The 14,229-nt window shown below is 40.0% G+C and overlaps 1 protein-coding gene across 1 annotated transcript; it reads left to right on the top strand.

Annotated features, from left to right (window-relative positions):
* Window positions 1–13,898, top strand: fth1b (ferritin, heavy polypeptide 1b). The gene is made up of 5 exons (XM_062036037.1): window positions 1–323; window positions 7,044–7,147; window positions 7,221–7,367; window positions 9,214–9,339; window positions 13,428–13,898. Exons 2-5 carry the CDS (start codon window positions 7,046–7,048, stop codon window positions 13,590–13,592), a joined length of 540 nt encoding a protein of 179 aa, XP_061892021.1. The 5' UTR covers window positions 1–323; window positions 7,044–7,045; the 3' UTR covers window positions 13,593–13,898.
* Window positions 13,899–14,229: the final 331 nt, after the last annotated feature.

Below are 14,229 nucleotides of genomic sequence, written 5' to 3'. Positions count from 1 at the left end.
TTGTTTTACTCCAATGCGGCCCCGGATTCAAAAAGTTTGGGGTCCCCTGATCTTGATATTTCCGGTACATTAGCAAGGCATCTGTTAATATTTAGTTAAAGCTTACAGTTACACGGTTAATAAAGTTGTTTAGGAGTAGAGAGACCGAAAGACTCCTCCCCTAACTCCACACGTCACCTTTATACGTCATATAGTGGCGCGTCTCGCTCGAGTAGAACATCTTTGTGGTGCAGGTTAACTCTTTATTACGTCAGTCAAACAACAGTAGGTGAACGAAGTACGCTAACGAGCCACAAGGACTTCCATTTATTTAGTCAACTCAGGTACGTTTCATGCTTTATTGCCAACTTTTTCACTGCATGGCTGCTATGTCCTTCTATCCATTCAGTCCACTATTCGCTGACTAACTCTCAAAACGCTACTTTGCTCTCGTCGTTGCTGCATTTTTCTTTCTTTCTTGTATTTAACGAAGAAAGCACAGTCTATCATGTCTAATTACTTGTGTGTGAAACATACTTGGCCAAAAATCTGATTCTGGAAAAAAAAACAAGCTGAGAAGTTGCTGGCACGACCACTAGCAGTACAGTGATGCTTTCATGGTACATCATTTTGTTGGAATTTCCTGCGTTTATCAGAGGTGGGACCAAGTCATTGCTTTGCAGGTCACAAGTAATTCTCAAGTCTTTGCCCTCAAGTCTCGAGTCAAGTCCCGAGTCAAGACAGGCAAGTCTCGAGTCAAGTCCCGAGTCAAGACAGGCAAGTCTCGAGTCAAGTCCAAAGTCAAGACTGGAAAGTCTCAAGTCAAGTCACAAGTCCTGCATTTTGAGTTTCGAGTCCTTTCAAGTCATTTTAACCACAGACTAATATATTTACACAGATTGTGTATGCTTTTAAAACGCTGTATTTATTTATTAAAACAAGTGCATTTGAAATAGCAGGAAAAAAAATAGTACTGACATTGCAATTCATAGTAGCACTATTAACCAGTCATTTTAATACTTTAAACAATTTTAAACATTTAACTCATTCCTTTACAGAATAAACACATTTGCAAAAACAAGTGCAACTGTACTTATTTGTACAAAAGTGTTAACATTGTATTTCCGTGGCACATTGCATTGTAACTAGTTCCACATCAGTTTCTATCCTGTTCTTACCTTATCTCATTGATCTCATCTCATACTGTATGTGTGTTGATGTGTGCGTACACATGAAAAACATAACAAATACATGAACATAACAATGAACAGAGTTGTACCTTTTAAATGTCAGGGCCCTATGCCATATGTACACATATTCTTAATATAGTATACATTTAAACTGACCCTTATTTGACTGTTTGTCTTTTTGTAGGTGGCTAAAATACGCGGTGCTGCTGACCGCCGTCTAACGTTACGTTACTGTGTGTGATACATTGACTAACGTAACGTTATGTGTAGGTACCTCATGCAACCCTGCTTAAAAAAAAAAATCGCTTGACAAAAAGTATGAATAAGGTAGCGAACTGCAGTGGACGCAACAGATTGCCGTGTTTGCAATGACGTTATAACCATAGACATCTTATAAGTAGATGCAGCATTGGTTGCTGTGTGCGAGCAATTTGGCCGCCATCTTGAAGTGGTGATGATGAGCCGGCGAGCAGCCTAAACTGACAGTTGACAGGTAGAACACAAAGATGCCGGGCTGGTGTTCAGCGTTTTCCTGCTCAAATGAGCGGACTGTTGAAAATAGGAATCGGGGGATTACTTTTCACAAGTAAGATTTACTATAATTAACGTACTATTGGTTGTATTTTGTGAAAATAATATTACCACAGAGTTGAGAAGGAGCAAAGATCTTCAATATTTGAATGTGAAAATCACAAAGAAATCTTCTGGGGGAGGATGACGCCCCTACAGGGGTTTGGTTTACAAACTTTCAGCCCCACCTAAAACAAAATTCACCAGCCGCCACTGATTATGATGCATTCTCATTTTAGGCAAAGTATAAGACAATACTTTCTTAACAGTATAATTGTAACCAGGAATAAGTCTTCAAGTAACAATATTCAAATACTAACATTGTTGAGTTAGACAGCATTTGGTTTTATTCTGAATCCAATGAAACAGATTGGTGGTTTTAGCTGATGTAAAGACTTTCAGGTGTTTATATATGTTTATGTTTAATTATTTGGCAGATGCTTTTATCCAAAGCGACATAGATAAAAAATACATATATAACAATCACTGTAAACATGATCATTTAAGGGAAGAATGTAATACAAAATATCAATACAAAGTGTCAAAACAGAATAAACTCTCTGCTGCTGCAGCAACAGAGATACGGTCTATAGGTCCCTAAGATATATACATATCTAATGTATTCATACATTGTTTATGTAGCATGTATATATAACCTAATCATATTGTTTCTTCAATTTAAAAATAGCTGACCGTTTTTTTCCCTCTTCTCTGGGATTATATTCCCAGTTTTGGTCTCGGACGTCTGGTCACTTATAGCGTATAAGAATGTTATATTACTGTTAAGCATCCATCCATCCATCCATCTTTTTCCGCTTATCTGAGGTCGGGTCGCGGGGGCAGCAGCTTAAGCAGGGAAGCCCAGACTTCCCTCTCCCCAGCCACTTCGTCCAGCTCCTCCCGGGGGATCCCGAGGCATTCTCAGGCCAGCCGGGAGACATAGTCTTCCCAACGTGTCCTGGGTCTTCCCCGTGGCCTCCTACCGGTCGGACGTGCCCTAAACACCTCCCTAGGGAGGCGTTCGGGTGGCATCCTGACCAGATGCCCGAACCACCTCATCTGGCTCCTCTCTATGTGGAGGAGCAGCGGCTTTACTTTGAGCTCCCCCGGATGGCAGAGCTTCTCACCCTATCTCTAAGGGAGAGCCCCGACACCCGGCGGAGGAAACTCATTTCGGCCGCTTGTACCCGTGATCTTGTCCTTTCGGTCATAACCCACTGTTACAGTGGGTTATGTTAAGCTGTTAAGCAAACTATGAATAATAAAACACGCCAAAACATGTGTCCTTTATCATAGCTACACGTATGACAAAAAAACGTGTGAAAATCAGTGGTATTGAGTGAGGTAAGATGAATTAAATGCGCTGACAGTTCACTGCTCCTGCCAAATGAATTGCACTGAGTGGAGCGGATCACCACTCCAAGATGGCGGCCCCGCGTCTCGTCTGCGCCAGTAGGCAGCAGCGCTCGATGCTGCGTACCCTTAGAACAGACCTGGGCATTCTGCGGCCCACGGGCCGCATCAGGCAATTTGGGCTTCCCTGTCCGGCCCGCGTGAGGCCAATTATAAATTACAAAATACATTTTAAAAAGTATCTATGTCGAGTGTGCAATACAACGGTGCTGCTTTTGTTTTGAAAATCGTTATTTGTATTACTTCCGTGTGAACGTATGCGTGTGCGTGATTGTGAGTGAATGTGAACAGCTGCAATCATTAATTACAAAATAAAGTTGAAAAAACATCTATGTCGTGCACGCAATACAACTGTGCTGCTTTTATTTTGAAAAGTATTATTTATGGGCGTGTGTCTGTGTGTAACCTGCGAGTGAAGGTGCACATGCAGCGACAAGTGATGCACGGTTTACACCCGAGACGCTAAAAAGAGAAAAGTTGATGAAGAATGGCGTGTTTCCAACAAGACATGGACTGCCAAGCAACGTTCCCTCGAAGGTGCGTGCCTGCGCAATTGCGCACTGCTCAAGCGTCTGCTGCGCGCAGCAAATCAAATCCCATCTGAATTCTAAACAAAATAAACATATTTATTCTATGTAATTTTGCAATGCAACTCTGAGTGACAGTGACAACAAGCGGCCCTAACGGTGTTCGTCAACACCGTTCAATTGAACACCGTTCAATTATTGTAACGTCTATCGAGATGCTTCGAGGAGTCTAAAGGACTGGCAACACTAAATGGTCCCTAGTGTGTGAATGTGAGTGTGAATGTTGTCTGTCTATCTGTGTTGGCCCTGTGATGAGGTGGCGACTTGTCCAGGGTGTACCCCGCCTTCCGCCCGATTGTAGCTGAGATAGGCTCCAGTGCCCCCCGCGACCCCGAAGGGAATAAGCGGTAGAAAATGGATGGATGGATGGAGTCTAAAGTCATCAAATTCATGACTCGTGTCTGACTCGAGTCCAAGTCATGTGACTCGAGTCCACACCTCTGGCGTTTATTATTTCAATTCATCCATCAATCCAATTTCTACCGCTTGTCCCTTATGGAGTAGCGGGGGGTGCTGGAGCCAATCTCATATTTGTTTCATTATTTTTACCTATATGTGCAAAAGATTGTATAAAATATAACATTACATAAAAAGATGCCATCCGACAAATCAGTAGTCATGACTGTAAAATGGTTATTTACATCCGTGGTCCTCAACCTTTGTTGCGCCACGGACCGTTGTCATGGTAACATTGTGAAATGTACTGTGGTTTTTACAGCATTTTTCTCTAAATTAAATTTTTTAAACTTTTTTTACTAAAATAAACTGTGGTGCCGTTTTGGCATTTACAGTAACACACCGAAAAATCTACAGTTGTTGATTTGCGGAAAAAAAGAAGCTGGCAGTTCAGGTGCCAATTTTTTTTTTTTTTTAATCTAAATTTTACAGTACAATTCTGGCAACTGAGCTGCCTTTTTTTTACCATAAAAAACAGCAGTACTGTTTTTCCATTTACAGTAATATACACAACATTTTGAGGTGAAATTATTGCAATTTAACTAGTTTTTTTTTTACATTTTAGTTTTTAAAAAAATCGACTAAAAATGGCGTAATAATAGTATTCACTGTTAGAAGCGGCCCTCTGGGGCCAAACATAACTGCGATGTGGCCCTCAGTGAAAAGGACTTTGACACCTCTGCACTAGACCGGGGGTCCCCAACCTTTTTTGCACCGGTTTAATTTAGGCATTGTTTTCACTTGTGCCAGATAAACAGCAAAAATAAGTGCATGAAAAATACAAGTCACTTATTATCGGCGGTCACTCGGACGAGTATGACGATCCTCCTGGTAGGGGTGTATCCCTTTATGGAGGATGCTTGTGTGTGACTTTGTTTTACGTGGGGTGACTGGTGCACAGACAGTCACCACACCATCCTTGACAGAATCGGGTCCAGAGGCATGGAGTCCAAGACGACTGGGGACCCTTTTCTGTTGCAGCCTTCCTCCGCCATCGCAGCCGTTGTGGTAGTTCTTAAAAGCTACCGTCTTCCGCCTGCTCCGCCGTTGAGGTCTTCACCGTATCCCTGGCTAGGGGGCAGTCAGGTACTAGGCCTTTGCCAAGGGCCACCTGGGGTCACAGTAGTAAAGGGGTTAACCTCCTAGTGCCCCAAGACTCCATAGAGGAGCCTCCACTACCGGATGCACTTTAACGTCATGCCCAGGACACTAGAACACCGAATTAGTGGGAGCCCTGGGCTTGATTCTTTGCAATGATGGAAATCAGCCTTTGGCTACAAACTGTCACATTTATATTTGATAAGTTCATTAATGTATCATCTATAAACAAGCGTATTGGTGGGACAGGCCAAATTATTTCATGTTTCTCTGTGGCCCGGCAGCAAATGCGTCACGGACCGGCTGATTTACATGATCCAACAAAGGTGCAATAATTAGGTGTGTAAGATACAACACAAAATTAACGGAGAGAAAAATAAGGGGAACCTGGAAATGTTTTTGAAAGGGCATTGGAAGTTTGAATAGCTTTCAGTGTGTTTGTTACCTTTTTAGTGAGTTATTAAAATGTTTTAATTTAGAATAAAAACAAGTGAATATTTGGATAACATGACGCCCCTCTGGAACGTTTCTTAATTCTTTATAACAATTGAATCATCGAAATCGGTCAATTTCCTATTGTTTTAATCTATTAATGTACTAGTATATGTATGTATGTATTAAAACAGATACTTGGGTCCGAACTAACTGAAAAACTGGATATTCATAAATGACATTATTTTCTGGAGAAGTCACTTGAATAGATTTTTATAGATGTGAGTTGCAAAAAGGTTCAATTATGTTCTTGTCTTATTTCAATCAATATAGTGGTGGCAGTTATCAAGGCCATACACCTCAAAGGTAGCTGAATTATGTGGAAAGTGGCTGTTAAAAGTGTTCAAATGTATCCTGTGTACTTGTCAGGATGAACATAAAATGCATTATACTGTAACCTTTTAGGTGAATATAGTTGAGCTATTTCACAACTTGAATGCACATGTCTATTAATTGTTTCAGCACTTTTTGCAAGAACTGTACTTCAAAATTAACAGGTGTGTGATCCATGAGTCAATCCAAACCAATCCAAATGTATTTTGCAACCTACTGATTTCACTGAGACATGCGAAAAAACCAGGAGACACTTCCCTATGAGCATGTACTGCTTTTGAAGCCTTCAGTGGTGATTATTGAAGGTCATCCTGGCTCATAATGTTATTCTTCTGATTGAATGAACCCAGATATGTATTGGTCCATTTCAATCAATCAATCAAAGTTGATTTATATGGCCCTAAATCAATAGTCTCTCAAAGGGCTGCACAAGCCACAACGACATCCTCGGCTCAGATCCCACATCAGGGAAAGAAAAAAGTCAACCCAATGGGATACAATGAGAATCCTTGAAACATTGAAGAGTTGGACATGTGCATTCAAAAGTTAGAGAAATAAATTAATCTATAAAGGTTCTAGTGCATTTTAGCTTTCATCCTGAAATTTTACAACAAGCTAAATATCCCAAACATTTAGTGAATTGTAAATGATGTACCAAAGCTATTCTCTCTGCAAGCATTAACAAAACAAGTGGCATTCACCTAAATGTGCTTTGAAGAGCTCCTTCATTGATGATGCTGGCAGGTGATGGTGAAGTGAGGACATTTTCACCTGCATGTGTCGAAGAGTTGACCTGAAGTGTTCTGCCCTTTTCTTCTTGTTGTACTTGCAGACACTTTCAAGTGTTGGACATGTGTTTTAGTAAGATGTCTCTGTTCATTCTTGGTAGCTCACTTTTGTTGTCTTTATTGTATGACAAATGCAGAAATGGCTTCCCAAATCCGTCAAAACTTTCACCAGGACTGCGAGGCTGCCATTAACAGACAGATAAACCTTGAACTTTATGCCTCCTATGTGTACTTCTCGATGGTAAGATATTCCTCAAGCAAAAGATGTATATTTTTTTTAAACCGTAAGCAATTATTTCCCTTTCTTTCTCTAGGCATACTATTTTGAAAGGGATGATATATTCCTACCAAATTTTGCCAAGTTTTTTAGTGGCCAGTCAAAAGAGGAGCGTGAGCACGCCGAGAAGCTGATGACTTTCCAGAACAAGAGGGGAGGCAGGATTTTTTTACAGGATATTAAGGTATTGGCATCACTACCTCACGTTATTACACTGTTGTCTAATTCAAATGTTTTTGTTGGGAAGTGACTGCATACAGATTGCACGTACCAAAGTGTTTACTTCCAAAGAAGGCGAGGCGAAAGTTGAGTCTTTTTATTTCTGATATTTGAAAAGTCATTATATACACTATATTGCCATAAGTACTTGGCCACCTGCTTTGACTCACATATGCACTTGAAGTGCCATCCCATTCCTAACCCATAGGGTTCAATATGATGTCGGTCCACCTTTTGCAGCTATTACAGCTTCAACTCTTCTGGGAAGGCTGTCCACAAGGTTGCGGAGTGTGTTTATAGGAATTTTCGACCATTCTTCCAAAAGCGCATTGGTGAGGTCACTGATGTTGGTGGAGAATGCCTGGCTCTCAGTCTCCGTTCTAATAATCCCAAAGGTGTTCTATCAGGTTCCGGTCAGGACTCTGTGCAGGCCAGTCAAGTTCATCCACACCAGACTCTGTCATCCATGTCTGTGTGGACCTTGCTTTGTGCATTGGTGCACAGTCATGTTGGAAGAGGAAGTGGCCCGCTACAAACTGTTTCGACAAGGTTGGGAGCATGGAATTGTACAAAATGTTTTGGTATCCTGGAGCATTCAAAGTTAATTTCACTGGAACTAAGGGGCCAAGCCCAACTCCTGGAAAAAAAAAAACCCACACCATGATTCCTCCTCCACCAAATTTCACAATGCAGTGCGAAATGTACCATTCTCCTGGCAACTTCCAAACCCAGGCTGGTCCATCAGATTGCCAGATGGAAAAGCGTGATTCATCACTCCAGAGAAGGCGTCTCCACTGCTCTAGAGTCCAGTGGCGACGTGCTTTACACCACTGCATCCCACGCTTTGCATTGGACTTGGTGATGTATGGCTTAGATGCAGCTGCTCAGCAATGGAAACCCATTCCATGAAGCTCTCTGCGTACTGTATGTGGGCTAATTAGAAGGTCACATGAAGTTTGGAGCTCTGTAGCAACTGACTGCAGAAAGTCTTTGCACTATGCACTTAAGCATCCGCTGACCTCTCTGTCAGTTTACGTGGCCTACCACTTGGTGGCTGAGTTGCTGTTGCTCCCAAACTCTTCCATTTTCTTATAATATCAACGACAGTTGACTTTGGAATATTTAGGAGTGAGGAAATTTCCCGACTGGATTTGTTGCACAGGTGGCATCCTGTGACAGTTCCACGCTGGAAATCACTGAGAGCGGCCCATTCTTTCACAAATGTTTGTAGAAACAGTCTCCATGCCTAAGTGCTTGATTTGATACACCTGTGGCCGGGAAAAGTGATTAAGACACCTGATTGTGATCAATTGGATGGGTGGCCAAATACTTTTGGCAATATAGTGTATGTATCAAGTTGGAGTGTATGTGAAAGGGAAATAAAGCACTCTTTCAATGCATGGTCATTTGTTGACCACTATATGTTGCACAACAGAGCAGCAACACAACTTCACACAGATAAGTCAGCCTAATTTCAAGCAACATTTTAAAGCACATGCAGAGCTAGTAAAAAACTGCTGGTTGCTGATTATTACTATTTTAAATGCAACTGTTGTCCTCTTTTGAAACTCATTTAAAAAAAACAAATGACAAACTAAACTAACCGTTTTTAATGCCTTTATCTGCTTTTGTACCCCACACACCCCCAGTGAATAGAGCAGGTTTTTTAAATCCCAACTTGAATAAAAATGTCTTTACTTTGACTAAATCTTGACTAACGTAAAATATCCTCATTTCTGTTTCCTTGAGACAAAGACAACATGTAGGTGAAATGCGAGCAAATACCAATAGCATGTCTTTGTATTTATAAGAAACCTGAGCGAGATGAATGGGGCACCAGCCTGGAGGCGTTGGAGTGTGCTTTGCAGCTGGAGAAGAGTGTAAACCAATCCCTGCTGGAGCTACAGGAAATGGGCACACAGCACAACGATCCTCATGTATGTCTTTCACTCTCTTACACATATTTAAGTTGTCCTGTCTCTACTTAATAGGGCCCTATAATGATTTTGTTTACATTTAAAACACTTTCTTGTGTTTACTTTGGATATGATTTGGTGTACATGTTGCTCCACAGTCACATGTACAACCCACTTTCTGCGTATGTCTGCTAGATGTGTTTACATTTAAAATGTTCACTAAATATATTTTGTCACAGGCACGGTCAAGAATAAACTTCATAAAAAAAGTGTGTACAGTCACCCGATTACAACATTAGTTACACCTGCCCACTCTCCGATTGATACACATAAAAAGATGCTTTTAGCAGCATTTCTCTCACTGCATGTCGCACGTCTGTTATATTGCGCACGCAAAGACTAATACTTTATCCTACCGTTTCTTGTATTTCCTCAAATTAGGCCAAAATGTTGCCGTACTATTGCTAAGTGCTAAACATGAAGATAATGAAAGAATCACTAACTGCACAGTCTGCTCTCAGCGGGATGCCGACTGATGGGGATGTTATGTCTTCCCGATTAGATGAAAAAATAATAATCCTGTCAGGTAAATAAAAAATAAATGTAAAAAGTGGGTGCAAACGTGTCTTTCAAGCGATCCCCGTGTCTTAACGCCATAACCACGGTGAACTCTCATAGGCACTGATTTTATAGTTTTACTTTCCACCCACAGTCTGAATGCTTCTGTAAATATGTGTATAGTATAATATTACATTTTTAAACAACACATTCACAACATTCGTTCTCAGGACTGGTCTATGCACGTTACCTCCTTTTGCACTATTTTTCTTTTCTTTCCTTCCTTTGTTTTGCATATTTGTAGACTGTCGTACTGATACTGAAGTTGCTTTTAATCTCATTGTACCTGTGTATAGTGACAATAAAAGGCATTCTCATTTTCTAAGTTGAATGTCAAAGTTGACCAACTTCTGGGTTACTGGCCACTACTTTCTACTATACAAGTGAGAGGCATGATTTATAATCTAGAATTAACTTTTAATGAACTCTGAGGCGATGCAGCAGCTCACTGGCTCCAGTATGTCAATAGCTGCATAAGTTGGTTACCTTTCTGTGATCACGGCACCGCTAAAAGTCGTTATTTTGGGCTAGCAGTTATAATAATATCGTTAATGCTTGGTCAATATGCAGGTCATATCATGTAAATGGAGTATTGTTGGTTTTAAAAAAAAAGTTTTCGTTCATTATTAGCCACCTCATACTTACTGAATATTACAAATTAGAATGCCTAAAAAAAGAGCGTCATTTGTTATTGTCTTATTAAAGGATTGTTAATGATAGGCAAAATTCCAAATAAGTGCAGTACCCCTTTAAGATGTTTAATCAGTAAGGATTTAGTCAGAAAATGTTTGCTCTCTGAAGAGCAAATGTGTTGTTCAGTCTAATTTTGTCATAGAAAAAAGAAGTTCAAAACATTCTGAGATTTGCTCATTTATTAACATAAATTTTCTCAATAGTCAGTCAATGAAATTGTGTCATACTTCCATCCCTAATAGTGACATAACTTTGGTATGTGTTGTTTTTCAAATAGATGCACAATACATGTACAGTACTTTGTGATGTACCGGTAAACAGTGTGTATATATAAACCTCTGTAAAATTCCAGACGGTTAGTAATACAGTTTAAAGGCCTACTGAAATGATTTTTATTTATTTAAACGGGGATAGCAGATCCATTCTATGTGTCATACTTGATCATTTCGCGATATTGCCATATTTTTGCTGAAAGGATTTAGTATGAACAACGACGATAAAGTTTGCAACTTTTGGTCTCTTAAAAAAAAAAACCTTGCCCCTACCGGAAGTAGCGTGACGTAGTCAGTTGTTCGCTTCCTCATATTTTCCTATTGTTTTCAACGCAGCTAGAGCGATTCGGACCGAGAAAGCGACGATTACCCCATTAATTTGAGCGAGGATGAAAGATTTGTGGATGAGGAACGTTAGAGTGACGGACTAGAATGCAGTGCAAAACATATCTTTTTTCGCTCTGACCGTAATTTAGGTACAAGCTGGCTCATTGGATTCCACACTCTCTCCTTTTTCTATTGTGGATCACGGATTTGTATTTTAAACCACCTGGGATACTATATCCTCTTGAAAATGAGAGTCGAGAACGCGAAATGGACATTCACAGTGACTTTTATCTCCACGACAATACATCGGCGAAGCTCTTTAGCTACTGAGCTAACGTGATAGCATCTGGCTCAAATGCAGATAGAAACAAAATAAATAAATCCCTGACTGGAAGGATAGACAGAAGATCAACAATACTATTAAAGGCCTACTGAAAGCCACTACTAGCGACCACACAGTCTGATAGTTTATATATCAATGATGAAATCTTAACATTGCAACACATGCCAATACGGCCGGGTTAACTTATAAAGTGACATTTTAAAATTCCCGGGAAATATCCGGCTGAAACATCGCGGTATGATGACGTATGCGCGTGACGAAGTCCGAGTAACGGAAGATTTGGCTGACTGCAGAGAGCCACCTCACCGAGAGATCCGACCAGCTCCTTTTTATTACAGTTTTGAACACATTTCCATTAATTTAATAAATGTGGGAATTAATTTAACTGTTTCTAATTACAAATGCACTGTTTTTTAAGTTTCAAGTTATAAACGTTTTAGTGAAACAAGAAATGTGAACTGCATAATTAAAGAAAGATGCATCAATAATCGATTTTAAATTAAATCATAGCTATTGAATTGTAATCGTATTCGAATCGGGAGGTACCCAAAGATTCCCACACTGGGTCCCTATGTTTACATCATCGAGTGGTCCGCTGTTTCCTCACTTCCCTGCTCCTTGGAAGTTTATTGTAGATCATAAATCATGCCTCCCACCTGCAAAGTAGATGGCTTAGGGCGTATTCCGACAAGTTTGGTACACTTTGACAGCCATTTAGGACCCTATCCATAGCCATGTCTTTCATAATGATTGTGAACGGGCAAAATAAAAATAAAAAGTGCAGTTTCCCTTTAAATATATGGATAACATTTATATATAGCCTTTTTTACTAGGAGTATTTGTTCTACAAATTACATAACGGCGTTGTGTTCACACCCAACCCCAACACTGTTTACCTTACATAATAAATAATCCTGATTAATAATTGTGATTTCAATATTCAATCCATCCATTTTCTACCGCTTGTCCTTTTCGGGATCGGGGGGGGGGGGGGGGGGGGGGTACTGGAGCTCAGCTGCATTTCAATATTGATCACAGTAATCTCAATTATTATTTTGGTTGTAATCGTGCAGCCCTTTTTGTACGACTAAATCTTACATATGAACACTATTTTTATTTATATGGACAAAAAGTGCAGTTATGTCATTTGTCCATTAGGTGCCATCTTGATAATAAATGATAAATGGGTTATACTTGTATAGCGCTTTTCTACCTTCAAGGTACTCAAAGCGCTTTGACACTATTTCCACATTCACACACACATTCACACACACATTCACACACTGATGGCGGGAGCTGCCATGCAAGGCGCTAACCAGCACCCATCAGGAGCAAGGGTGAAGTGTCTTGCCCAAGGACACAACGGACATGACTAGGATGGTAGACGGTGGGGATTGAACCCCAGTAACCAGCAAGCCTCCGATTGCTGGCACGGCCACTCTACCAACTTCGCCACGCCGTCCTGCACAATTTTCACATTTATTTTTATTTTTGTTATTATTTTGTTTCTGCCATATTACTTTGTTTATAATGCTTGTATTGCTTTCATATGTACATAAAACAATTATTGAGGTACATACATACATTTTGAATGTGTTGTTTGTGTTGTTGTTTTTTAAAAATGCTAAGAGAAATTTAATAAGATTAGTATTTTTTTTTTTAACAAGTGTTAAAATGTGATACAGCTCTTTTAGTGGATCTCGTAAGATGCAGATGTGCCTTTTGTCACTACTTTTTCAGTATTTGACTTTTTTATTTTCTAACAGTAAGTCTGTATATGATGTATAAGAACCTAAGCATGACCTTCTCCACTGGCTCTTTAATTTCAAATAGTTCTCCTTTGCCCCATCCCACAGCTGTGTGACTTCATTGAGACTCACTATCTGGATGAGCAGGTCAAGTCCATCAAGCAGCTTGCTGACTGGATCTCCAACCTGCAGCGCATGGGAGCACCACAGAACGGCATGGCTGAGTACCTCTTTGACAAACACACCATGGCTGAGGAGGCCAGTCAAACATAAGCAGATGATTTTAAATCAATCTCCTCTCCTCAATCAAAACAGCTGTTATTTGGAGAGCACAAAGCCATAAAATGCTAGCACTTATTGACTAGTACTGTATTCTGCTGACGTGCGTCACTAAAAGGTTTAAAAGCATTCCAAATGAATCAAAATGAACATTTGCAACCATCCTACTGTCACTATTTGCATTTTTGGTGAATTTAGTGTGAGAAAATTGTTCGATCCTTTTCACTGTATGTCTGGAATCATGCACTTTGAGAGAGAGCCACTAGATGGCAGTAGATATAATAAATTACTAAGACATCATTTTTACTTGTTTTATTTTACATCATTGGCCAACATAAAAAGTGTTTAAACTCAAGGTTGAAGAAATTTACTCTGGTATTTTGACAATAATGACACCCACCACATCCTGTCAGGTAAATATTCATTAGCTAACATGAATATTATTTTTGTTATTGGGCAACTCCTGAAAATCACTTGGCTAGTATGTGTTTTCCAAGAGGTTACATTACATTTTGTAAAACACAAACATTCAATGAGCCTAATGTTCCTGTGTTGATCTAACCAAAACAAATGTACAGTATGTAACTGATTGAAAAGTAAAGATCAGTGACTGAATGTTGGCCCACAGTCT

This window comes from Entelurus aequoreus, linkage group LG24, assembly GCF_033978785.1.
Source record: "Entelurus aequoreus isolate RoL-2023_Sb linkage group LG24, RoL_Eaeq_v1.1, whole genome shotgun sequence".
Classification (NCBI taxonomy): Eukaryota; Metazoa; Chordata; class Actinopteri; order Syngnathiformes; family Syngnathidae; genus Entelurus; species Entelurus aequoreus.
This window is presented reverse-complemented; position numbering and strand designations above follow the sequence as displayed.

Bases quoted from the DNA above. Each gene is read 5' to 3' on its own strand.
- fth1b (XM_062036037.1), top strand. From the start codon at position 7,046: ATGGCTTCCCAAATCCGTCAAAACTTTCACCAGGACTGCGAGGCTGCC. The intron at 7,148-7,220 runs GTAAGATATTCC...TTCTTTCTCTAG, and splicing joins CCTATGTGTACTTCTCGATG to GCATACTATTTTGAAAGGGA. The intron at 9,340-13,427 runs GTATGTCTTTCA...CCCATCCCACAG, and splicing joins CACAGCACAACGATCCTCAT to CTGTGTGACTTCATTGAGAC.